A 27,772-nucleotide genomic window follows, 5' to 3' on the forward strand; every position below is an offset into this window, starting at 1 on the left:
TATAGTACCAAATAAATACTTGTTGAAGAAATAAATAAATGAAAAATACCTTTTTTTAAAATAAGGGCAGACAGAAACCATACACACATTCCCGGATGCATGCACATATAATTGTTTGTTTATGTATTTATTTATCTATTTATTTAATTTCATTTTGGACCTTTAAAACTTTCATTAAAGCTTTCTAAGGGCCTGTAGGCCTGTGTTTGGTAGCCACTAGTCTAGTGTTTATTTGGGTGGCTGACGTCCATTTTCAGCCATCTGGACATATTTTTACTGATGACTATCATGCATTTACTGGACAAGGAGGATTAAATGGTATAATACATATAAAATCATTTGTAATCTGTAGAGCACAACAGAAGTACAAGGTATTAGCACTGCTATGGTTATGGTATTGCCTCAAAATGCACAGTAGTAAATTCTAAGCTAAAAAAATATCCTCCTTGTGTACTTAGAAATCAAGATTATGTAGCACTTTTAGAAATGAAATTTCCCCACAGGAGTTTTCACCACTGCCTTTTTCAATAGTTTTGCCACATAACCTAGCCGCTATAGCTGCAAAAATGTAAAAATGGCATTGTCAAGCTATAACCATCTCTTGAGACTACCATAGTAAATGTAAATACATCTTTAAAAGTTTTGGGGTATGTCATCTGAACTAAGATTCTATTGTAGGGAACAAAGGTTTGTTTGTAATGGGTTTTTAAAAAAATAATGCTCTCTTCTCAGGCTAAGTGATTTGTACACATGACAAACGTCTTTTTGTTTGAAATATGAGGACATCTGAACACTACAAACACAGAGACCCCTAGCAAATTCAACATTAATGCAAATAACTTAATCAGTGACCTAACGGCAATATCTTTCACCTCTACATTAATTCAGTCACTCTCTCCTAGTGCCACCTGTTGGGCCATGACCTGGGCACTGCTCCACACCAGCACTGTTGCATTTTCATACCCTAATCTTCAAGGACATCTCATCTTCATAGGACTCACACGACTCATCCCCACACACATCTTCATATTTCATGGAGATCTCTAGACCTCTTAGCTTTTAATTTTCTCCTAATATATTAGCCCTCTTCTCCTATCCAAAGCTTGTCTGGGGACAAAGAGTCAGCTGGTCAAAGAGAGTTCGGGTGAGATGAGGCTGGTGAGAAAAAGAGAACTAGCTCAGCTGTTCTGAGATCATAAAACTACACACTTGTCTGGTGATGTGAAACTTGCTTCTTCTCCTATCTCTGATCTCAGCTCATTCAGGGTTTTAATCAGGAAATTCTGTTAAAAATTCTACCTGTCAAAATATGGGTTAAGGATTCTCCAGCTTGTTTAAGATGATTTTATTAGGTGCTTATTATGTACCAGGTATTTTTCCAGGGACAGAGGATAGAGCAACGAATAAAACAGATGAAAATCTCCGCCCTCCTGGAGCTTATCTTCTTAGCACAGACTACAGTGACAGTAAACTGAGTGAATAAGAAAATTACACAGCATATTAGAGGGTAGTAAGTGCCACTGACAAATATAAAGTGGGTAGAAAATGGGAAGTGTGGGTAGGAGTGTATGATTCAAGTTTAAATACAGTGCTCAGGGAAGTTTCACTGAGAAGGTCACATGTGAGTGAAGACTTCAGATAAAGAATCCAGTGATGAGGTATCTGGAGGAAGATTGTTTCAGGCAAAGGGAATAGTAAATGCACAGGCCCTGAGGTGGAAATGGCACTAGGATTTTTTGAGCAACAGCAAGAAGACCATTGTGGTTAGACTGGAGTGAAAGAGGAGAAGGGCAATAGGACATGGGTGGGGAGGGGGAAGATACATATTTGGGAGTCTAGTAAAATATTGTGAAGACTAGCTTTTACTTTAAATGAAATGGCAAGTCAGTTCAATGGATTTTTGAAGCAGGAGCAAGGGTAAACTTGTGTGTTTAGGTTGCCATCTTAAACCAGAATCAAATATAATTTTTAAAAGTATTCCTTGTGATACAGCAAATTATAAATTCACCACTTAGGTGCCTAAGTTCCATCCAGTTTTATTTATTCTTGTTTGAGTTTGTGTATGTGTGTGTGTGTGTGTGTGTGTGTGTGTGCGTGTATTTTCTTTAACTTGCGTATTCGGATCTGAAGATGTGAGCATCCAGGATGACTAAGACAACAATGTAAGAAGAAAAAAATGAGTAAATATGCTAAGGACAAAAATATAATATTTCATTCTAAATAGTAAAATAATAAACTAATCCCATTAAAATCAAGTACAGAAAAGGATAGCTATCACTATAATTATACACCAACGTTTTAGAGATTTTAGTGAATGCAATAAGTTCAGGAAATGGCATAATAAGTAATGAAGAAGTGACTCAGTTAGTTTGCCTTGATAAAATTATTGCATATCTAGAAAATCTGGAAACTTCTGGAAAACCTACAAATAATAAAAAAGGAACTTGAATTATACAAACATCAAGTTGCTTTTCTCTATACTAGCAATAACTAGCTTGAAATAAAAAAAAAACATGCTAAGAAAAGGTATAAAGCACAGTAATAAATCAAAAAATACAAAATCTTTATAAAGCAATCTATCTTTATGGAAAGATGCAAAAATCTGAATAAAACTCATTCCCTTATTTTGGATTAGAACATTTTATATCATTAAAATTTCAATTCTCCAAAATTAATAGGTTTAGAAACCTATTCTTATAATTAGAAAAGTAATCTTAAAGTGTTTATAGACAAAAAATATTTAATAAAAATAATAAAATTATGGAAATAATAATTAGGGTGGTATACCTTACTAGTTATTAAAGTATACTAGAAAGAAAGTATAAAAAAACACTATGCTACCAGCATTAGAAAAGACAAATAAAACAATGGTACCAAAGAGAGAATCTAAAATTATATACTAGTATACAGAAAATATATACTTTTTAAGATGTAAAATTTAATATATGAAATACTGTTATTTCAGTGTGAAAGGACTATTTATCTAATAAATCATGCAGGCACATCTATCTTAAAGAAAATAATGTTGGCTTTCTCACTCTATAGATTTAATTTAAAAACTGCTGGTTGGATTAAATGAATAAAGGTAAAAAACAAACAATACTCTCCTGGTTTCAGAGAAATCTTTTTGATCAAAGAAGGAAATCCAGAAGCTATAAAAGAACCATATTTGATTACATACACAAAAAGATGACAAAATTTAACATAATCAAAGTCAAAACCCTCCAAAATTGGAAGGAAATATGTATGTCAATGATTATAAGACCAAGAAGAAATGTGATAAGAAAAGAGCCAAGTTATTCATATTGGCTACTTGGGGAGAAGGAAAGGAAGGGAGAGAGAGAGAGAGAGTGAGAAGGAAGATGTAAGGAAAAAAAAAAAAGAAATACTGGAAAAATGGGGAAATATGCATTAGCCTAATGTCTACTTATATTACTACTACACATTAGAACGATGAATGGGCACATTTCAAAGCCTTAAATTTGAAAAGGCAAATGAAATGAAAACAAGTATTTGATTTTGAGATTGGATTTTAGAAATATTCTTCTTGACGTTCTGTTACATCTATACAGTATCTGTAAAAACATATTAAAATAAACAAATACAAAATCTAGAAACTGACAAGACCCAATGCAAGACTGGGGAGCAACAGAAACTCTCACTTATTCCTGACAGGAATACAAAACGTACAGTCACTTTGGAAGACTGTCTGGTAGTTTCTTACAAAACTAAACGTACTCGTACCATACAAACCAGCAATCATGCTCCCTGGTATTTACTCAAATGAACTGAAAACTTGTGCACATGGATGTTTATAGCAGTTTTATTCATAATTGTTGAAACTTGGAGGCAAGCAAGATGTCCTTTAGTAGGTGAATGGATAAATAAATGGTAGTACATCCAGACAATAGAGCATTATTCAGCACTAAAAAGAAATGACCTCTCAAGCCGCAAAATGACATGAGGAAACAAATGCATACTACTAAGTGAAAGAAGACAATCTGAAAAGGCTGCCTACTGTATGATTCCAACCATATGACATTCTGGAAAAGGCAAAACTATGGAGACAGTAAAAATATCATTGGTTGCTAAGGGTTAGTGGGGAGACGGGGATGAATAGGCAGAGCACATAGGATTTTTAGGGCAATGAAAATACTCTGTATGACACTGTAATGGTTGATACAGATTATTATACATTTGTCCACACCCATAGCATGTACAACACAAACAGTGAGCCCTATTGTAAACTATGGACTCTGGGTGATAATGATGTATCAATGTAGGTTCATCAACTGTAGCAAATGTACCACTTGGGTGGGGATGTTGATAATGATGCCCCCTCACCAATGTATGTGGGCAGAGAGAACATGGAAAATCTCTTCCTCTCAATTTTGTTATGAACCTAAAACTGCTTTCAAAACAGTCCGTTAAAATAACTTAAAAAAAAAATAAGAAAACAGATTTAGCGGCCTAAGAATGTTAAACTGAGAGAATCTCTATAAATCATCTTGAAAAATAAAGATTTGCATTTATGTCTTGAAAGACAGTAGAAGACAATAAAGTTTTAAAATGTTCTGAACACAGAATTGAACCATTTTTAATCAATATTCACCTGCTTAGTTGGCTAGGCTAAACCAAGTTCACAGTACTGAAGGAACTAAAACTTTGTTTCCCTTTGAATGGAACTCAAACCTTGGAAGCCTTCCTTTGAAACAGTACAGACATGTGTTCAAACATGTTCATGGTATTCCTTGTCTCACCATTTTACTAGTAATTTGACTTTTCCCACTGCAAGTGATTGATTGGTTATTGGTGTTTTAGACTCTTGGAAAGTCCCTCATTTTTCTCTGATGTGTTTTGTGAAGGCCAGAAGCTCACCACTCTAGTACTAAAACCTCTGAAACAGAACTCTTTCATAAAATCATAGGGAGTGTGTCCTAGGGATTTACCTCTGCCCTCTACCATGCACTTTCAGTTGGCTTCCTTGTAGAGTGGCATGCGTTCATTCTGCCTTCCTACTCTGTTAGAGCCCAAGAAACCTGCCTTTTACTTAGGCTGACTGGAGTTGGAGAGAACCTTTTCCTACCTCTACATAACTGCTACACATGGTTGTCCTTTGCAGCCACAGCCATCCTCAAATATATATAATTTATTAGGTACTAGAAGAACAAAGATCAATAAACTTTTGCTCACACTTCAAGGATCTCACATGCCAGTGGAGAAGAGGAGGAGGAAAACAGAAAACTAGAAATGAAAAGTCACAGGGATTTTCAGGGGTCAGTGGAAGTCCCAGTAGAGTTCAGGAAGTCTTCAAAACTGCTGGGGAATATCTTACATGATAAACTTGAGTTTCACTGGTAAAAGACAAGGGGGTCATTCCAGGGAGAAGACAGTGTAGGTGATACTGTCAGCCTGGTATATTTGGGGAATTATAAGACTTTTGATGTAGGGGAGGTGAAGATTTGGTAGTGGTGGGAAGGAAATGTATATCTGTATCAGTTTTGATACTTAGGTGACATGCATCGGCATGGATTTACCCACTGCTCATGATTTTCACCTGTTCTAATTGGACCCATGTCTTACTGTTAAATATTTTAATGTCATCTCTGAGTACAATGGGTAATAATTGGCAGATTGGGCCATATTTTAAAGGGCCATGGATGCCAGATTAGGGATTTGAATATGAAAGAAAAGGAGAGTCAACTAAGATGATTATGCAGGAGGATTACAGAATTAAATTTGTTTTTGAGAAAAATAACTCTTGGGAAAATGGGTAAGATGGATAGAGGTAGAAGGATGAATTTTTAATCCATGTCATCAGTCCATGTCAGCAAATGAGTAAGAATAACTTTATTACAAAGACTAACATTTATACCTAAACAGTACATTCCTTATTAAATTTAGCACGTTCTTTTATTTTAGATAAAATTAAATCACTCAGGATTGAGTAGGTATTCAAAGGAGGTATTTCCTATGCACTGTATGTTCCAATTGCTTTGGACATTGTATTTCAGGATGCTGAATCAAAAAAAACTCCTTTGTTCGAGGTCTCCTCTCCATCGTTAAACACAGTTCTCAGACCTGTACCCCTGACTCGACCAATACTCCTAGAATTATCTGATACCATGACCCAGCAGGTGCCTTTATTTGTTTTTAATTTTAAAACTGTATTTATTTATTTATGGCCGCGCCGCGCGGCCTGCGGGGTCTTCATTCCCCGACCAGGGATCCAACCCCTGACCCCCCCTGCAGTGGAAACGCAGAGTCTTAACCACTGGACCGCCAGAGAAGTCCCAGTAGGCACCTTTAAACCTCAAGAAGAATTGAAAAGAAAGTGGAAATTATGTGCACATCATGAGTACTGCTGAATAAATATTCAAAGCCTAAGTCCTGATGAGTTGTGTAAGTAAGGAGAGCCGGATTCACAGATGAAAAAAACCCTCTAGATCAAGGGTCAATAAACGTTTTTTGCAGAGGGCCAGACAGTAAATATTTTAGGCTTTATGACACATACAGTCTCTGTTACAATTACTCAACTGTACTATTGTAGCCCCCAAACAGCCATAGACATTGTGTAAATGAGTGTGGCAGTTTTTCAATAAAACTTTATTTACAAAAATATGAGGAGAGCTGGATTTGGCCCATGGGCCTTAGTTTGCCAGCCACTGCTTTGGAATGATATATCACAGTGTCCTCCAACTAAAAGAAACATGTACACAAGAGACTCTACCAAAGCAGATTAGTCTTCTGGAAAACAGTGGAAGAACAAATGAATTTCACCTGGTTTCACCACAGACTAACATTTTGTTTGCCTTTGTTTCTTCACAGATGTTTGATCATTCTTATAAACAACTTTAAACTTTTCTCTTTCCTGTAAGCTAAATTTTACCAGAGTGCTTTCCTAATAAGTTGTGCATGGAAAAATAGTAATGCAGATTGAATAGTCCATCTAATCACTGAAGTTTTCCAGTTTACAGAAGGTTGGATTGCTCCAGACTTTATCTTACTTAAAAACAGAAATCTTTCTTTCAGAATCACCTTTAATTACTATTATTTCTTTAATAAAGATGGAGAAAAATAAAATATTCTATACCATACAGATCAAGTTTATACTGAGATTGAAGATTATAAAACATCCAGTTAGTTTACCACAGTGATTAAGGATACAGACTATCGTCCAATGCCCTCTCTGCCACATCCTGCCTGTGTGATCTTGAGAAAATTCATTGTCTCTCTGTGCCTCAGTTACTTCAGCAATAAAATGGTGTTAATAACAACAGCTTTCAAATCGGATTGTTACGAAAAGTCAATAAATAAATACACGAAAACCAACCCCTTAGAACAGCGCTTGCGACACAAAGAGCACTCCATAAAGAGCTATTCTTACCATCCAATAATTTAAAAAATTCATCTAAACAAAATTTTAGAAGTGCAATCAGCCTTAAATCTACGAGCTGCCTCTAAAGCACAAGCCCAAGTACTGAAAGAGCCTTTAAGATATCAGTTAGTTTCATCTCTTACACAGGAATCCTTCTCTGTCCAATAATATCAAGACCTTCTGTTCTCCTTCTGGGCATTTCCCATTGTCAGATCCATATAGCACCTTATAAAGCAACTGGTTTCATGTAAACTTCAGATGATGACATTGATGAGACAAGTGATGTCTCTGAGCGTCAGAGTCTTCATCTAAAAATGAAGTTAATATTATGTATCTGCTTCAGAAGGAGAAGAATATATCTCACTCTTCACATTTCAGAAAGGAGTACTTCAGAGGGCTTTCCCACTCTCTAGGAGAGAAAAAAGCATGGAAGGAAACCACACAGCTTTTCTCCTCCATCGCCCTCTCTTCGGCTCAGGGGAATGATTGACATCTGTCCGAGGAGACTGGAGAAAGAGTTGAGCATGTGGGACTCTGCCTCCTCTTTTCTGAAGCCGTCTGCTGCTCTGAACCTAAGAGTTTTCCTATTGTCATTCTTAAGGCCATATTTTAAAGCAGGAAAGTTCTGCACTGTCCAGGACTGCCTGTGACTCTGAGGTTTCAGGGCAGTGTTAGGAGGTCCATTTGGTCACAGACCTAAGACTTGGTCTCTAATTAGCTAAGATACACTAATCTCCATGACTCATTCCTGTTGGTTTTTAATTTGGAATCAAGGCTGTTGTTTTAATCAAACTTTAAAACCCTAACAGACAGAATTCATTACAATACTTGATGTGACAGTACGTGTACAAATGTTAAATTTGCTGTTATTTCAAGAACATTTCTTTATTACAGTATAGCCAAATCTTCTTCTTCTCCCCATTGTTTATAACAGATGGAGTAATATAAAATAAAGATGATATGTAAAACCACTTATTAACAGTATAGTTTTCCTGGTTCTCTAATCTCTACTGATAACTTTTAAGACCACTGGCACCGCCCTCAGCAAAACCCACATACACACACACACTCCCTCCTTGCCTCCAAATTTACAAAGAAAGGGGAGTTACTAAATGTATTTCCTCTTTTCAAATTTTTAAACCCTACCTTTGCCCTGACACAATTTTTTATTTCTGATCCAGTTCTGGAGTTGACCTTCTCAACTTGCTCCCTCCACCTACGCTTTAAATGTCACTCATTTTCACATGTTTAGGGATTTATACTATAAATTGCTCCCCCCCTTCATTTATTAAATCCTATTCTACCTGGATCCTAAAATTAAACAACCAATTAAACAAAAACCTCTGTGACTGGCCTCTGTATGCAATATACAAATCCCAAGAATCAGAAAAGAAAAATGTGAAGAAAATACCTAAAAAATAAAGTTTGGCATTGTCCAAAATGCAATAAATAAAGTAAAATTAAATGACAAGAGATAAAATATTTGCTACAAATGTCAATTATCTACTTTCCTTAATTTATAAAAGCACTTCTATATAGATCAGTAGGGAAAAATACACAGAAACAAATCGACTAAGTGCATGATTAGATAGCTTGCAGAAAATATAAATATATATCACTTATTGATTGAAATATGAAAGATGTACGATCTCACTCATAATTAAAGAACTACAAATTAAACATTACGATGCCAATTTTCACCTATAACATTAGCAAACACCAAAAAATTAAATAGTACCCTGTGTTGATATAGATGTGGAAATACGTGCTTTTTACTGTATAGCTTTGTTCACGGTTTAAATTATTTTTCATGATCATAAATTACCTTTTTGGAAAATAATTAAAATATTATGTTAAAAACCTCTGTCTACCTCATTTTCTCTCAATATAGAGTTTTATCATTCTTCTTTCCTTATTAGTTTCACTTCCCAAAGCAGTGATAATATAATCCCCAAAGGGATTATATGCCCTGCGTTCATTTTCTTACTTCCTACTCCTTAGCCACTTCATTCTGACTCTGTTTTTATTTCTCCATTTAGCCAACTCTTGCTAAATCATCAATTACTTCTACTGCAATAGATCCAAAAGGCCCTCTCAAAATTATTTGCATTTGATTTCCTAGAATCATTTGACACGGTAGTCTCTTATTCCTTCCTTTCTTCCTCTCCTCCTTCCTCCCTCCCTCCCTCCCTTCCTTCCTTTCACTGCATGGCTTGTAGAATCTTAGTTCCCAGACCAGGGACTGAACCTGGGGCCACGGCAGTGAAAGCACCAAATCCTAACCACTGGATAGTGGTCTCTTCTTTATACATGCTCTTCTATTGGTCACAGCACTCTCTGGGTTTTCCTCCCCGATCTCTGAATTTGCTTTTTCTCTACCTCCTTTGCCAAGTTCATCTTTTTTCCAATCATTCAATTTTGAGGTCCCTCAAAGCTAAGTTCTTAGACTTCCTCTTTTAATTATACACAGCCATGTCTTCCATTAATAAAGCTAAATTATTCAGATGATTTGCTCATTTTTATTTACAGCCTATATATCTCTTTTGAGCTCCAGACTTACATCTTTCCCTGCTTTCTTGGCTATTTTTATGTTCAAAATGCACCTTAGGTCAACTTACTTAAAACCAAGCTCACGATCTGCTCTCTGCCTCATACCTGGTTCTTGTCCAATTGTCTTCATCTCAATAAAGGTACCATCATCTATTTTGTTATACAATGTAAGAATCTAGGTAATCACCCTTGATATCTTCCCTACACTCCTTAATATAAACACATCAGCAGCTCCTACAGATTTTTTTCAACTTTGTTAAGTTGTACATAATGTACAAAAAGTTGCACATATTTAATGAATACATTTTGATGAGTTTGGACGTACATATATACCCCGATACCATCATCACAAACAAGGTAATAATCATATTTTAATTAGTAAGTAGATCATGGTCTGCCCTCCATTTCATCATCCACACTGCCTTAGTCTATCACAGTATAATTTTTGTTAGGGACACTGGTTCCCCTATATCCATCTCACCTCTTCTAATCCATAAGCCATATCCCAGGATTATCTTTTGGAAAATCACACCTGTTATATTCTCATACCCACAAAAAAGCTTTCTCCAATGATGAAATAAATATCAAAATACTACAAGGCTGAAAATACTGTCTCCTAGGTTCCTCTCCAAATTTCTTCACACATGCTTCCCTTATTCTCTGTTCTCAACCCATATGGTTTAGAGAGTTTTGCATATGGTCTGAGGCAGAGGCATCTAAACAACGAACGGGCTGTTTATAGACTGAACATTATGCAATTAGTCTGGTCTTCCCAACTCAAATGAAGAAAAGGAGTAAAACAACTCCAGGTAAAGTGGGACATAGTTTGGCTGGCTTTATTTACATTACAAATTTATCACAAAACTTCCAACAAATTTTAAGTCATTTTACTAGGTTTATTTAATTTTCAAAGGATAACCTAAAACAACAAAAACAAAACTGAATCAAAATTAAATTGACGCTATCATAAATGTACAAACATTGAAGTTGCTAAAAGACTTCTCTCTTTGTGATACTTAGAATGGCCACTAGGATAAGAAACTAGTGTGATCTTGTCCAGTCATTTAACCACTTTGAGTCTCAATTTTCTCCCCTATAAAGTGGGGATATTATTAGCAAACTTAAAGGCATCTAAAACTTGACACATCCCATATTTCTTAAAACATTAAATATCCCCCTCTCTCTCTCTTTCCTCTCATCATCTCCTTTCCTCTCCTGCTCCCCTCCTCTCTTTCCCACTCTCCTTGTCCTCTAACACATAATGGGAACTCAATGAAAATTACTTTTTTTTTAAACCTAATAAAAGATGGACAGGGCTTCCCTGGTGGCGCAGTGGTTGAGAGTCTGCCTGCCGATGCAGGGAACACGGGTTCGTGCCCCAGTCCAGGAGGATCCCACATGCCGCAGGGCGGCTGGGCCCATGAGCCATGGCCGCTGAGCCTGCGCGTCCGGAGCCTGTGCTATGCAAAGGGAGAGGCCACAACAGTGAGAGGCCCGTGTATCACAAAAAAAAAAAAAAAAAAGATGGACAAAAGATGTATATAGATGGTTCATTAAACTTTAGCATCAGAAAACAGGGTATAACCTTGTGCATAACAAAATAAATACAAATTGTATTCCCCTGATATACCATTTTTCAAATAGCAGATTCATAAATGAAAAGCTTGACACATATCCTGTCAGAAAAGCTGAAGGGAAAGAGCTACTTTCCACATATTACTGAAGGGAAAACACAATTGTTCAACCCTTATGGTGGGGAATTTGACACTATCTGACAAAAGTACATCTGCATTTCTCTTTTGATCTAGCCAATCCCACTTCCAAGAATCTACCATGAAGATTCATCTCTATAAATATGAAAAAGCACATGCCTGTGGTTATATATTACAACATAATTTATAGTAATAAATGACTGGAAACAACCAAAAGGTCCATGGAGATGGGGGCTGGCTGAATAAACTGTGACAAATTTTGTGGTAAAGTGTTAGCCAAGACCTTTAACCCTTCTGCATGAGTATTTAACTTCTGCCTAACTTTCGGCACTGTACTCCCGGCAACTTGATAAAAGTAGAATGTCAACAGTTTCCCAGCATTACTGCCTTTGATAAAAATGACCTCTGACTGGTACACTGCATCTGGACTGGGGGGAATTGTAAATAAATTATAAATATCTTACAAAAAACAACTTTTTTTTCACATTACAATTAAATTACACTGAATGGGAGACCTTCAAGATGGTGGAGGAGTAAGATGTGGATCTCACCTTCCTCCCCACAAATACGTCAAAAATACACCTACATGTGGAACAACTCCTACAGAGCACCTACTGAACGCTGGGAGAAGACCTGAGACTTCCCAAAAGGCAAGAAAATCCCCACATGCCTGGGTAAGGCAAAAGAAAAAACAGAGACAAAAGAATAGGGACAGGGGGCTTCCCTGGTGGCGCAGTGGTTAAGAATCCGCCTCCCAATGCAGGGGACACAGGTTTGAGCCCTGGTCCGGGAAGATCCCACATGCCATGGAGCAACTAAGCCCATACGCCACAACTACTAAGCCTGCACTCTAGAGCCTGCAAGCCACAACTACTGAGCCCATGTGCCACAACTACTGAAGCCTGCACGCCTAGAGCCCGTGCTCCACACAAGAGAAGCCGCTGCAATAAGAAGCCCACACACTGCAACGAAGAGTAGCCCCCACTCGCTGCAACTAGAGAAAGCCTGAGCGCAGCAATGAAGACCCAACACAGCCGAAAATAAATAAATAATATTTTAAAAACCCCAAAACAAACAAACAAAAGAAGAATAGGGACAGGAACTGCACCTCTGGGAGGGAGCTGTTGAAGGAGGAAAAGTTTCCACACACTAGGGAGCCCCTTCGCTGGCGGGGATGGGGGGTGGGCAGGGGGGAAGCTTCAGAGCCACAGAGGAGAGCACAGCACCAGGGTGCAGAGGGCAAAGTAGAGAGATTCCCGCACAGAGGATTGGTACTGACCAGCACTCACCAGCGTGAGAGGCTTGTCTGCTCACCCATCGGGGCGGGCAGGGCTGGGAGCTGAGGCTCGGGCTTCGGTCAGATCCCAGGGAGAGGACTGGGGTTGGTGGCGTTAACACAGCCTGAAGGGGTTAGTGCACCACGGCTAGCCGGGAGGGAGTCCAGGAAAAAGTCTGGAGCTGCCTAAGAGGCAAGAGACCATTGTTTCTGGGTGCACGAGGAGAGGGAATTCCTGCTCTGTGTGCCCACAGAAGGCAGAACACCATCTAAATGACCTCCAGAGATGGGTGTGAGCCTCGGCTATCAGCTCAGACTCCAGAGATGGGCATGTAACGCTAACACTGCCACCGCTGCCACCAAGAATCCTATGTGCAAGCACAGGTCACTACCCACACACCCCAGGGAGCCTGTGCACTCTGCCACTGCCAGGGTCCCGAGATCCAGGGACAGCTTCCCCAGGAGAACACACAGTGGCCTCAGGCTGCTGCAACATCACACCAGTCTCTGCCACCGCAGGCTCGGCCTACATACCAATTATGACTACTGTAACCCTCCCTCTCCCCAGCCTGAGTGAGCAAGAGAGCCCTAGTCAGCCGCTGCTTTAACTCCCTCCTGTCTGGGCGGGGAACAAGACACCTGAGGGCAGCCTACATGCAGAGGCGGAGCCAAAACCAAAGCTGAACCCCAGGAACTCTGAAAAAAAAGAAGAGAAAGGGAAATTTCTCCATACAGCCTCAGGAGCAGCAGATTAAATACCCACAGTCAACTTGATGAACCCTGCATCTATGGAATACTCGAACAGACAATGAATATTCCCCAAATTGAGGCGGTGGATGTTGGGAGAAACTGTAGACTTGCAGTTTGACTTCTGCATCTATTTGTTTCTGATTTTTCTCTTTATCTTAGTTTAGTTTCTAGTGTTTGTTATCATTGGTGGATTTGTTTATTGGTTTGGTTGGTCTCTTTTTTTATTTTATTTTTTAAATTTTATTTATATATATTTTTTCTTTTTTCTCTTTTTGTGAGTGTGTATGTGTATGTTTCTTTGTGTGATTTTATCTGTTTAGGTTTGCTTTTACCATTTGTCCTAGGGTTCTCACTGTTTGTTTTTTTGTTGCTGTTGTTGGTTGTTTGTTTCTATATTTTTTATGAGTGTGTGTGTGTGTGTTTCTTTGTGTGCTTTTGTCTGTTTATATTTGCTTTTACCACTTGGTTTGGGGTTCTGTCTGTTTTTGTTTTGTTTTGTTTTTTTCCTTTTTTTTCTTTCTTTGCTTCTGAGCCATGTGGCTGGCAGGCTCTTGGTGCTCCAGCCAGGTGTCAGGCCTGACCCTCCAAGGTGGGAGAGCCAAGTCCAGGACTTTGGACCACCAGCATAGACATCTCAGCCCCACATAATATCAATCAGCGAGAGCTCTCCCAGAGATCTCCGCCTCAACACTAGGACCCAGCTCCACCCAATGGCCAGAAGCTCTAGTACTGGATCCCCCATGCCAAACAACTAGCAAGACAGGAACACAACCACATCCATTAGCAAAGAGGCTACCTAAAGTCATACTAAGTTCACAGACACCACAAAACACACCACCAGACATGGCCCTACCCATCAGAAGGACAAGATCCAGCCTCACCAACTAGAACACAGGCACCAGTCACGTCCACCAGGAAGCCTACACAAGCCACTGAATCAACCTCACCCACTGGGACCAGACTAAAAACAAAGGGAACTACGAACCTGCAACCTGCAAAAAGGAGACCCCAAACACAGTAAGCTAAACAAAATGAGAAGACAGAGGAATATGCAGCAGATGAAGGAGCAGGTAAAAGCCCACCAAAACAAACAAATGAAGAAGAAATAGGCAGTCTACCTGAAAAAGAATTCAGAGTAATGGTAGTAAAGATGATCCAAAATCTTGGAAATAGAATGGAGAAAAAACAAGAAAGGTTTAAAAAGGACCTAGAAGAACTAAAGAGCAAACAAACAGTGATGAACAACACAAAAACTGAAATTAAAAATACTCTAGAAGGAATCAATAGCAGAATAACTGAGGCAGAAGAACGGGTAAGTGACCTGGAAGATGAAATAGTGGAAATAACTGCTGCAGAGCAGAATAAAGAAAAAAGAGTGAAAAGAATTGAGGACAGTCTCAGAGATCTCTGGTACAACATTAAATGCACCAACGTTTGAATTATATGGGGCCCAGAGGAAGAAGAGAAAAAGAAAGGGTCAGAGAAAATATTTGAAGAGATTATAGTTGAAAACTTCCCTAATATGGGAAAGGCAATAGTCAGTCATATCCAGGAAGCACAGAGAGTCCTAACAGGATAAATCCAAGATAATATTACTCAAACAAGCAAAAATTAAATACAAAGAAAACATATTAAAAGCAGCAAGGGAAACACAACAAATAACATACAAGGGATCACCCATAAGGTTAACAGCTGACCTTTCAACAGAAACACTACAAGCCAGAAGGGAGTGGCAGGACATACTTAAAGTGATGAAAGGGAAAAGCCTACAACCACGATTACTCTACACAGCATGGATCTCATTCAGATTTGATGGAGAAATTAAAACCTTTACAGACCAGCAAAAGTTAAGAGAATTCAGCACCACCAGACCAGCTTTACAACAAATGCTAAAGGAACTTCTCTAGGCAAGAAACACAAGAGAAGGAAAAGACCTACAAAAACAAACCCAAAACAATTAAGAAAATGGGAATAGGAACATACATATCAATAATTACCTTAAATGTAAATGGATTAAATGCCCCAACCAAAAGACACAGACTGGCTGAATGCATACAAAAACAAGACCCCTATATATGCTGTCTACAATAGACCCACTTCTGACCTAGGTACACATACAGACTGAAAATGAGGGGATGGAAAAAGATATTCCATGTAAATGGAAATCAAAAGAAAGCTAGAGTAGCAATACTCATATCAGACAAAATAGACTTTAAAATAAAGACTATTATAAGAGACAAAGAAGGACACTATGTAATGATCAAGGGATCAATCCAACAAGAAGATATAACAGTTGTAAATATCTATGCACCCAACATAGGAGCACCTCAATACATAAAGCAAATGCTAACAGCCATAAAAGGGGAAATCAACAGTAACACAATAATAATAGGGGACTGTAACACCCCCCTTTCACAAATGGACAGGTCATCCAAAATGAAAATAAATAAGGAAACACTAGCTTTAAATGACATATTAGACCAGAGGCACTTAATTGATATTTATAGGACATTCTACCCCAAAACAACAGAACACACCTTCTTCTCAAGTGTTCATGGAACATTCTCCAGGATAAATCGTATCTTGGGTGAAAAAACAAGCCTTGGTGAATTTAAGAAAATTGAAATCGCATCAAGTATCTTTTCCAACCACAACACTATGAAACTAGATATTAATTACAGGAAAAAAACTGTAAAATATACAAACACATGGATGGTAAACAATACACTACTCAGTATCCAAGAGATCACTGAAGAAATCAAAGAGGAAATCAAAAACTACCTAGAAACAAATGACAATGAAAACACAACAACCCAAAACCTATGGGATGCAGCAAAAGCAGTTCTCAGAGGGAAGTTTATAGCAATACAATCCTACCTTAAGAAACATCTCAAATAAACAACCTAACCTTACACCTAAGCAATTAGAGAAAGAAGAACAAAAAACCCCAAAGTTAGCAGAAGGAAAGAAATCATAAAGGTCAGATCAGAAATAAATAAAAAAGAAATGAAGGAAATGAGAGCAAAGGTCAATAAAACTATAAGCTGGTTCTTTGAGAAGATAAACAAAATTGATAAACCATTAGCCAGATTCACCAGGAAAAAAGGGAGAAGACTCAAATCAACAGAATTAGAAAAGAAAAAGGAGAAGTAACAACTGACACCGCAGAAATATAAAGGATCATGAGAGACTACTACAAGCAATTATATGCCAATAAAATGGACAATCTGGAAGAAATGGACAAATTCTTAGAAAAGTACAACCTGCCAAGACTGAACCAGAAAGAAACAGAAAATATGAGCAGACCAATCACAAGCACTGAAATTGAAACTGTGATTAAAAATCTTCCAACAAACAAAAGCCCAGGACCAGATGGCTTCACAGGCAAATTCTATCAAACATTTAGAGCAGAGCTAATATCTATCCTTCTCAAAGTCCTCCAAAATATAGCAGAGAGAGGAACACTCCCAAACTCATTTTATGAGGCCACCATCACCCTGATAGCAAAACCAGAAAAAGATATCACAAAAAAAGAAAATTATAGACCAATATCACTGATGAACATAGATGCAAAACTCCTCAACAGAATACTAGCAAACAGAATCCAAGAGCACATTAAAAGGATCATACACCATGATCAAGTGGGTTTTATCCCAGGAATGCAAGGATTCTTCAGTATATGCAAATCAATCAATGTGATACACCTTATTAACAAATTGGAGGATAAAAACCATATGATAATCTCAATAGATGCAGAAAAAGCTTTCGAGAAAATTCAACACCGATTTATGATAAATACTCTCCAGAAAGTAGGAATAGAGGGACTTACCTCAACATAATAAAGGCCATATATGACAAACCCATAGCCAACATCATACTCAATGGTGAAAAACTGAAACCATTTCCTCTAAGATCAGAAACAAGACAAGGTTGCCCACTCTCACCACTATTATTCAACATAGTTTTGGAAGTTTTAGCCACAGCCATCAGAGAAGAAAAAGAAATAAAAGGAATCCAAATCGGAAAAGAAGAAATAAAGCTGTCACTGTTTGCAGTTGACATGATACTATATATAGGGAATCCTAAAGATGCTACCAGAAAACTCCTAGAGCTAATCAGTGAATTTGGTAAAGTAACAGGATACAAAATTAATGCACAGAAATCTCTTGCATTCCTATACACTAACGACGAAAAATCTGAAAGAGAAATTAAGGAAACAATCACATTTACCATTGCAACAAAAAGAATAAAATACCTAGGAATAAACCTACCTAAGAAGACAAAAGACCTGTATGCAGAAAACTATAGGACACTTCTGAAACAAATTAAAGACGATACAAACAGATGGAGAGATATACTATGTTCTCGGATTGGAAAAATCAACATTGTGAAAATGACTATACTACCCAAAGCAATCCACAGATTCAGTGCAATCCCTATCAAACTACCAATGGCATTGTTCACAGAATTAGAACAAAATATTTTACAATTTGTATGGAAACACAAAAGACCCTGAACAGCCAAAGCAATCTTGAGAGAATAAAATGGATCTGGAGGAATCAGGTCCCTGATTTCAAACTATACTACAAAGCTACAGGAATGAAGACAGTATTGTACTGGCACAACAACAGAAATATAGATCAATGGAATAGGATCAAAAACCCAGAGATAAATCCACACACATACTGTCATGTTATCATTGACAAAACAGGCAAGAATATACAGTGGGAAAAGACAGACTCTTCAATAAGTGGTGCTGGGAAAACTGGACAGCTACATGTAAAAAAATGAAATTAGAACACTTCTTAACACCATACACCAGCATAAACTCAAAATGGATTAAAGACCTCAATGTAAGGCCAGACACTATCAAACTCTTAGAGGAAAACATAGGCAGAACACTCTCTGACATAAATCACAGCAAGATCCTTTTTGACCCACCTCCTAGAGAAATGGAAATAAAAACAAAAATAAAGAAATGGGACCTAATGAAACTTCAAAGCTTTTGCAGAGCAAAGGAAACCTTAAACAAGACCAAAAGACACTCCTTAGAATGGGAGAAAATATTTGCAAATGAAGCAACTGACAAAGGATTAATCTCCAAAATTTACAAGCAGCTCATGCAGCTCAATATAAAAAAAACAAACAACCCAATCCAAAAATGGGCGGAAGACCTAAACAGACATTTCTCCAAAGAAGACATACAGATTGCCAGAAACACATGAAAGGATGCTCAACATCACTAATCATTAGAGAAATGCAAATCAAAACCACAGTGAGGTATCACCTCACACCGGTCAGTATGGCCGGTCATCATCAAAAAATCTACAAACAGTAAATGCTGGAGGGGGTGTGGAGAAAAGGGAACCTCTTGCACTGTTGGTGGGAATGTAAATTGATAGAGCCATTATGGAGAACGGTATAGAGGTTCTCTAAAACACTAAAAGTAGAACTACCATAGGACCCAGCAATCCCACTACTGGGCATATACTGTGAGAAAACCGTAATTCAAAAAGAGACATGTACTACGATGTTCACTGCAGCACTATTTACAATAGCCAGGACGTGGAAGCAACCTAAATGTCCATTGACAGATGTATGGATAAAGAAGATGTGGCACATATATTCCATGGTATATTACTCAGCCATAAAAAGAAACGAAATTGAGCTATTTGTAATGAGGTGGATAGACCTAGAGTCTGTCATACAGAGTGAAGTAAGTCAGAAAGAGAAAAACAAATACCGTATGCTAACACATATATATATATAGAATCTAAAAAAAAAAAGGTTCTAATGAACCTAGGGATAGGACAGGAATAAAGACGCAGACATAGAGAACGGACTTTAGGACACAGGGAGGGATAAGGGGAAGCTGGGACGAAGTGAGAGAGTAGCATTGACATATATACACTATGAAACAGATAGCTAATGGGAAGCAGCTGCATAGCACAGGGAGATCAGTTTGGTGCTTTGTGACCAACTAGAGGGGTGAAATAGTACAGCAACTATGGCAAACTGTATGGAGGTTCCTCAGAAAATTAAAAATAGAGTTGCCATAAGATCCAGCAATCACACTCCTGGGCATATGTCCAGAGAAAACTATAATTCAAAAAGATACATGCATCCTTATGTTCATAGCAGTACTATTCACAATAGCCAAGACATGGAAACAACCTAAATGTCTATCAACAGATGAATGGTTAAAGAAGATGTGGCACATATATATCAATACAATGGAATATTACTCAGCCATAAGAAAGAATGAAATAATGCCACCTGCAGCAACATGGATGGACCTAGAGATTATCATACTAAGCAAAGTAAGTCAGAAAAAGAAAGATGAAAACCATATTATATCACTTACATGTGGAATCTAAATTATGACACAAATCAACTTATCTACGAAACAGAAACAGACTCGCAGACATAGAGAACAGACTCATGGTTGTCAAGGGTAAGGGGGGGTGATGGGAGAGGGATGGAATGGGAGTTTGGGGTTAGCAGATGCAAACTAGTATATGTAGAATGGATAAACGACAAGGTCTTACTCTGTAGCACAGGGAACTATATTCTATATCCTGAGATTAAACCATAAAGGAAAAGAATATGAAAAAAGTATATATATATATATATATATATATATATATATATGTATAACTGAATAACTTTGCTGTACAGAAGAAATTAATGCAACATTGTAAATCAACTATACTTCAATTTAAGAAAACATTTTAAAAGCTAAAAAAAAAATGTGGCTTGAAATCAGTAACCTGTGCATAAAGAAAAGAAACACTGGTAATAATTCCCAATTAGTTTTGAAATTTAAGTACATTTTTTTCTTGCGTCCTGGTAACTACCATAACATTGAAGGACAGAAATTCTTAATTCAAATAGCTAAATAGTTTTAGTTAATCATAGATAAGATAAAACGATCTTTACATTGTTAATTTGCTAAAAATTGGTCCTTGTTTCCACATTTTTAGGCTTACAACTTGTGAATAATACATCTCAAATAATATTTTCCCAAGTCAAGATCTAAAACATTGTATCCATTCTAGAAAAATAAGCCCCTTTAGAAATGTCATTACCATTCAGATTATTGATCTCATCCTGCTGCCAGGGCTAAAGTGTTTAGCAAGACTATTTCCGGGACCTGGAGAGGACATTTTTATTGTCAGTAAGACAACAGATTAACCAGAGTTCAAATGAGAAGACCCAGTGGCCAGGTCTATGTCACTCTAACATTCTACAGATGTGCAACACAGATGGTGAGGTATGTTGATAGATAAGGTTGTCTTGGCAGCAGAGTTCTTAGACCTGCCTAACATTTTAGTTGAATGACCCCATTAAACATGCCTGTCCCAAGGCAGCTGGATAGATTTTTAAGTAACTATAACTGTTAAATGTGGAAACCTCTAGGAAGTTCTGAATATAGAGTCTTTCTCTTAGCTTTGACTTCTAGTTTATAGGAACTATCCACCCAAGTTTGAGTTGGGGGTAGGGGAAGGAAGGAGCAGAAAGAGAGATTGGGGAGTATATGCAAACAAAATTATCTTAAAATTCTAGGAGGAGTATAGGGTGAGTTGAATAAGAGTTTTTAGGAGGGAACATTAATATAAAAATGCTAACTTCAATTGGAATTATCTAGGATAGTTTCTTTTTTCTCCACCAAGGGTCTATGAAGAACCAGGGATTTGCTGTCAGATTATAACTTCTCCCCTGTTTCTATTCTATAGGAGACAGGTTAGTAGAGAAAAGCACAAGATTTTGAATCATGGTAATTGGGCTTTTGTGTGACCTTGACCATGTCATTCAAATGTTTGTGGTATCAGTTTCCTCATTTGTAAAATGAGAGTGGATAGATGTTCTAAATTCTCTTACAACTATGAAGTTCTGCTTTTCTGCTCAGTGTCCTAGACCTCCACTTTTACTAACAGGAATATTTTAAACTTACTAAGAAGCAGCAGAACGTAGTGCTAACTGCTCAGTTTCTAGACTTACATAGACATTTAAAATTTTGCCTTCATGGCATACGTCTATATATCATATTATTATTTCTCAGCATTTATTGAGTCTTAAGAGTCCTTGTGTATAAAATGGAGATGATAATAGTACTCATCATGCAAGTTGTTCTTAGATTTTTTTCACAGCACTTGTTTCCTTCTATCTAACTTATCATCTGTAAGGTCCATAAGGGTAGTGATTACTATCTGTTTTGTTCACTGATGTATTCCAAGCATCTTAACAGATACTAGCCACTCAATATTTGTCAAATGAATAATTAAATGAAACAATGCATGTAAAGTGGTTAGTGCAGTAATTGGCACACAGCAGTTGATAAATGATCCTATAAATGGTCCTGATAAATGGTTTTATTAATACCCACAGTGTCTTTTCACTATGAAGAAGTAGGAATGGAAGAAGTGGGAATTTCATGAGAAGATGAAGGGGACTAAGGACCATAATGTTGTTTCCAAATACTGTAAAGAGTATCACATGTCACCTGCAAAGAAAATAATATGATCCAAGATGTGGAAACTACAGAGAGACATTTTTAAAATTCAGAGAAAGGAGGATTTTTCTAACAACATTGCTCAAAGATGAACTGGTGCTCAAGCAAATGTTGAATTATTATTGGCCAATAAATGAGAGAATTAGGAAATATAATTAAAGGTTATAAATCTATTATTTCATGGATGAAATGATTTGAAAAGAACTTCTTATAAACAGCATATACAGAATACAATTTTAAATATACAAAATACTGAATTTTGGCCTTGTGATGCTGCTGGCAAAAAATGTAGATGGAAAATGGCAAATACAGTAGATATCAACCTATTTTTCTTGGGTACATGCGATCAAAAAGCATTTGTTTGTGACATAACATATGGCTGAAAAACAAGTGCTGCTGACTTGTTTATTAATGTTGGCAAAGCGGCAGATAGGAGCTACAGAATCCCTTATCCCCCATTCCTCACCCCCCAAGGGAAAACAGGACTGTTTCAAGCCAGCGTCTTCCTTTCTTGTTCTTTTTATCCCACTGGTAACACTGCACTTTGGACTTTCAGAATATTGGCAGTGAGAATGTTCTTGGATTACATGAAATGAACTGATGCATCACTCTTGCCAACTAGGGATGATTTTAGACAAAATGTATGGCATCGATGAGAAAGGAATCTCAGTATCATTTTTATGAAGGATGGTTGGCCTCATATAAAACAGTCCCATCAATCTATTGCCATCAGCTCAGACAGAAAAGAATTAGGTACATAAACTGGCTGTCATAAAATGTAGCCGAGTAGGAGCGAAGTCTGATCACAGAAGGTCAGTTACACATGTTCGCAAATAAAGGAAGCATGTTTTCTATAATGAGCCATCAAAAGTTAATAACAAGTGAGTTGGCCTTTTATTTTGGACAGTAATACTGAGAAAGATGCAATGGTTCTGAAGGTTTTCTCTGTTCTTTAAGTTGGCTACCTATTGAGAAAAGATATGTGATAACATGGTAACTTTTTAAAGGTATGAAATGGTGAACTGCATTCACCTGTTAAAACTATGGTGTTGACTTGACTGTGATGATTAATTTTATGTGACATCTTGATTGGGCCACAGGGTGACAAAAGGTTTGGCCAAACATTATTCTGTCTATGAGGGTGTTTCTGGATGAGATTAACATTAGTATGGGTAGACTGAGTAATGACGTTTATTCTCCCTAAATTGGGTGGGCTCATCCAATCAATTGAAGTCCTGAAAAAGGCTGAGTAAAACTCCGTCATGACTTGCTTGTGTTGAGATATTAATCTTTTCTGGCCTTCAGACTTGAACTGAAACATTGGCTTTTCTTGGGTCTCAAGCCTGCCAGCTTTCAGACCACAGCTGTAACATTGACTCTCCCGGGTATCTCTCTCCATAGACATACATTACTGTTTCTATTTCTTTGCAGAATCCTCACTAATACGCTGACTCAACAGGATCAGGAAGAAATGAGCTGAGCTGTGCCAATCAAGTGCATTATCCAGATAATGAAAGTCAGTCCCTGCAGAAGTTAATCTTTTAGAAACTGGTCTGGTAACAATGTGAGTGATCAGGCGACGTGATAACACTTTTGCAATAGAAAATAATGAGCCAAATTACGAATGCTTTTACAATTAGTTCTAGAAGCAATTCCTCACGTTCCATCCCCAAAGTCTAAGATTCTATCTTATAAAACAAGCTTACATAGCCATTCTCAGAATCACTTTCAGAAGCAACAGCATAAAGTTTGAAATGTGTTTACCTCCAAGGGAATTATGCAAGAATTTAAAAATCCTTCTCATTTCCTTACAATTAGTTTTTGAGGACTGAAGGACTCATCATTTTCATATGTTGATTCTTGTTATTATCAGTAATCAGCACATGGCATATCTACTTATTTTCCATGATTATTTTCAGGCTCTGGTGTTTTATGATTTTTAAGCTCTACTTCCACTACACAGATTAAGCTTCCAAAGCATCTGTCTTTAGGCACCAAAAGATACCCTTTGATTTTCCCAAATTCCTGACTTTACTTCCATGTGAATTTTCTCCTTGTCACTTACCTGCCCAGAAGCAGAAATTCTCCTGCCAGCCCCAGGCGCCTCATGGCCATCAGCAGACCTCTCACCGTCATGCCCTCGCAGAAGCAGGCCACCACCCGGGCCTTGGGCAGGTGACTCCTGAGCTTCTTCAGCAGTTTATCGAAGCTCTGCTCCCCCGCGTTGCTATAGATTTTGTAAGAGTGAGCGATGCAAATCCCTTCCTTGGCTGACATATCTTTGAACGCTTCCATCCCACTTTCTCCATAGTTGCCTGTGTGGAAACAGATAAGCAGAGGGGAGAATGTTGGATTCATTGGGTAGAGTTGGAACGCATAAGTGCTGGGAGCATGAAGGTCACCTGGTAGTGTTGGATTTGGAACCTGAAGACCTGAGTGAGGTTTTGCTTTTTCACTGACTTGCTTATCTGGGCAGTTTACAATGAAACTACAGGATACATATATGCATTGATCTTTTAAAACTTTTTCACTCAGAGAGAATATTACAAAAATACAAGCAATTTGGCTCCCCCTTTGACTCAAAAAAACTCATATTCTAATGTGAGATGATGGAAAATATTTATCTGCTATCTTTTCATTCTGTATCACTTCCTTTTGTTTCTCATTATATGATCTTCTTACCCCACCGATTCAGATTTTTGTGTTTAAAGATATTATACACAGATGCAATACATATACTTTATATAGTATAGATGTACAAATATCTTAGAGTATTTTATTTTATAGAATATTATCCATATATTTCATAAATAATCATGAGAGTTTGTGGTTTTATCCCAAGTGAAAATTCCAGATCCTTGATTGAGATTTTAGTCTTGTCACAGATAAATGTATTAGCTCATTTAAAACGTTTAAAGTTTTATTATATATAACCATTGAAAAATTACCGATATATGGGGGAATAATTCCAAAGTATTTTGCAACGTTTTGGGGTTAAGGACTGATGGTGGTCTTTTAAAATTATGGAACATGGGGATCAATATTGACAATCACTTATAGGCCAGGAAGTGTATCAAGATTATTATATATGTGACCTCATTTAACTCTCAGAAGAATATATTGAGAAATATATTATGACCTCCTTCTACAGATAAGAAAACAGATGAGGCAGTTAGGTTTACAGTGGCCCAGAGTTAATATCCCCCGTAGGTGGAAAGTTCCATTCCATTCACAGATCTGCCTAAGAGTGCAGATTCTGCTCCCTCCATTCTTCTACGGCTGACTTTTACGAGACTCAGAAGCCCAATTATATCTGTGTTTCTCTTTCCTATTTAAAGGTCATGATGCTTCAAGTTTAGATATTTTGGGAGCCTTCTGAGGCCCTATGAATTATGACAAGTTCATTTTCTGAGTTTTCAAAAGATTAGGTGGGTAAGGGCGACTGATTTGAGAAATACAGGAGACTATTACAAGACAGCCAAGCTGTGGGATGTAAATGGCCTAGCAATCAACTAGACCTAGGAAATGGCATTTCATCAGGAGGAGTTAATCTCAAATGAACAAGCAAGTACAAGTCATTCGATTGCATACATTTCACTGTACAATGATAATAGAGATAACTTATAAATAACTACACTCATGCAACATTTTGATGTTTGGAAAGTTGGTTCATATATATGAGCTCATGCTACTTACACCAGCTCTGTGATAAAGGTACTATTATCTTCCCTTCGCAGCTGATAAAACTGAAGTTCACATTTAACAAGCAGATGGCAGAGTCTTGATTTGAAAATCTATCCTCTCCCTCCTGGCCCTGTGTGTGCTCCATCTTAGCAGGGGTGCCTTGTTGCAAATGAGAGCCTCAGACTTTGAGGGTGGGTTTTTGTGTAAGTTTATCCTCATGAACAAACTAAAGGGCAAAGCAGAACAGGCCAGCTTGAGTCCCAGCCAAAAACACTGGTAGGCCCAGCTGCATCTTTCCCTCTTCTCCAGAATTAAAGCCAAAAGAAACCTCTATGATGATGGCAGGTAGGCGACGTAGTTATTTTGCAATTAACAAAGGTTAAAGGGCTCTTCCTGAAAAATGTGCAAAGGGGCCTAAATTATTAGTCTTACACTAACCTGAGTAATCTATTCTTTTCTGATTGCTTTTAGCCAACTCTATTTTTCAATTGACTACCCTGCACTTGATGCTTTAATTAACGCTGGGGCGTTTGGATAAATAATTTGATATGAGGTGCATAGTGATTGTGATGGCAATAATGAAAATTCTCAGTATATTCATAGTTAAACAACAAAAAATACCTGACAGATTTATAATCTTTAGCACCTCCCCAACAGTCTTGTTTTAACATTTTTTTTTGTTTATACAGTAAGTTATATATAGAAGCACCTTGCAATAGAGAACTTTGTTATTAGAGAGATCCGAGCTCTAATGTAGTTTGGGCTGTTCTAAATCTCAGCTTTATCACCGGAAAATCACAGATAACACTGCCTAATATATGGGTATTTTGTATATTATATTTTATGTATGTAAAATATCTTATAGATAGCCTGAACCTAATTAACTGCACATATTGGGGTTATAAAGAATATTCTAGACAAAGTTAAGATGCCCTCTCTTGGAGCAACTAAAACAAATCATGGAGCAAATGGCATTAATACTGAACAATAGACTAAAAAATAAGCTTAAACTAGTGGGGGAAATATGATTTTGTTAGAGCAAAGCCCAAGAATTATTCTTTAAAATTAAAACAGGAAACAGTTGCAATATATGTGTAACATAAAAATTTCTGCAGAATACTAATTTTGAGTTAATAAAAGAAACCCATTCTAAGTTGGGAATTAAAAATGGGAATATGTATTCCAATAAAATTGGGAAGCTTGTAGTGTTTAGATTTTCAGTAGTTGATATAATGACTACATTTTAGAATTGTATATTTAAAAATAAAGGAGAGGGCTTCCCTGGTGGTGCAGTGGTTGAGAGTCCGCCTGCCGATGCAGGGGACACGGGTTCGTGCCCCGGTCCGGGAAGATCCCACATGCCGCGGAGCGGCTGGGCCCGTGAGCCATGGCCGCTGAGCCTGCGCATCCGGAGCCTGTGCTCCGCAACGGCAGAGGCCACAACAGTGAGAGGCCCGCATAGCGGAAAATAAATAAATAAATAAATAAATAAATAAAGGAGAAACTATAAAAATTTCATAGGCTTCTTGAAGAAAATGAAATAGATTTCAAGCACTGTATAGAATGAGAAAAAAGGTGAGGAAGCAAAGATTTATTTTTCCAACAAGGAAACAAAGGTGATAGAAGAAGGAAGATATGGTGTAAAATATGAAACTAGTCTGTGGCTTCAACTAAGCATCTGGCAAAAGTAAGAAGGAATCTATTAGACATTCTTCTTTAAGTAGCAGAGGGTCTGTGGCTTGGAATTATGAGAAGAAAATGTAATCGTAGTCCGACTTGACTCTTAGCTCACACTATTTATAATTGTAATGATGCAAATGTCAATTATTAATTTTCAACTGTATAAGTCCACATATAGGCAAGGTAGAAAACTTATTATGCAATAGAAAATATATGTTACCAACCTTTCC

General features: G+C 37.5%; 1 protein-coding gene across 6 annotated transcripts in view; it reads right to left on the reverse strand.

The window, feature by feature from the left end:
- GRM5 (glutamate metabotropic receptor 5) overlaps nt 1-27,772 on the reverse strand; it is a 555,933-nt gene that overhangs the window by 319,772 nt on the left and 208,389 nt on the right. For all 6 annotated transcript variants that reach the window (XM_049713432.1, XM_049713430.1, XM_049713431.1 and 3 more), the window contains one exon: nt 24,244-24,493. In XM_049713432.1, the coding sequence (XP_049569389.1) occupies nt 24,244-24,493 (250 nt within the window). The remainder of the gene's footprint in view (nt 1-24,243; nt 24,494-27,772) is intronic.

The sequence above is a fragment of the Orcinus orca genome, chromosome 8 (genome assembly GCF_937001465.1).
Source record: "Orcinus orca chromosome 8, mOrcOrc1.1, whole genome shotgun sequence".
NCBI lineage: Eukaryota > Metazoa > Chordata > Mammalia > Artiodactyla > Delphinidae > Orcinus > Orcinus orca.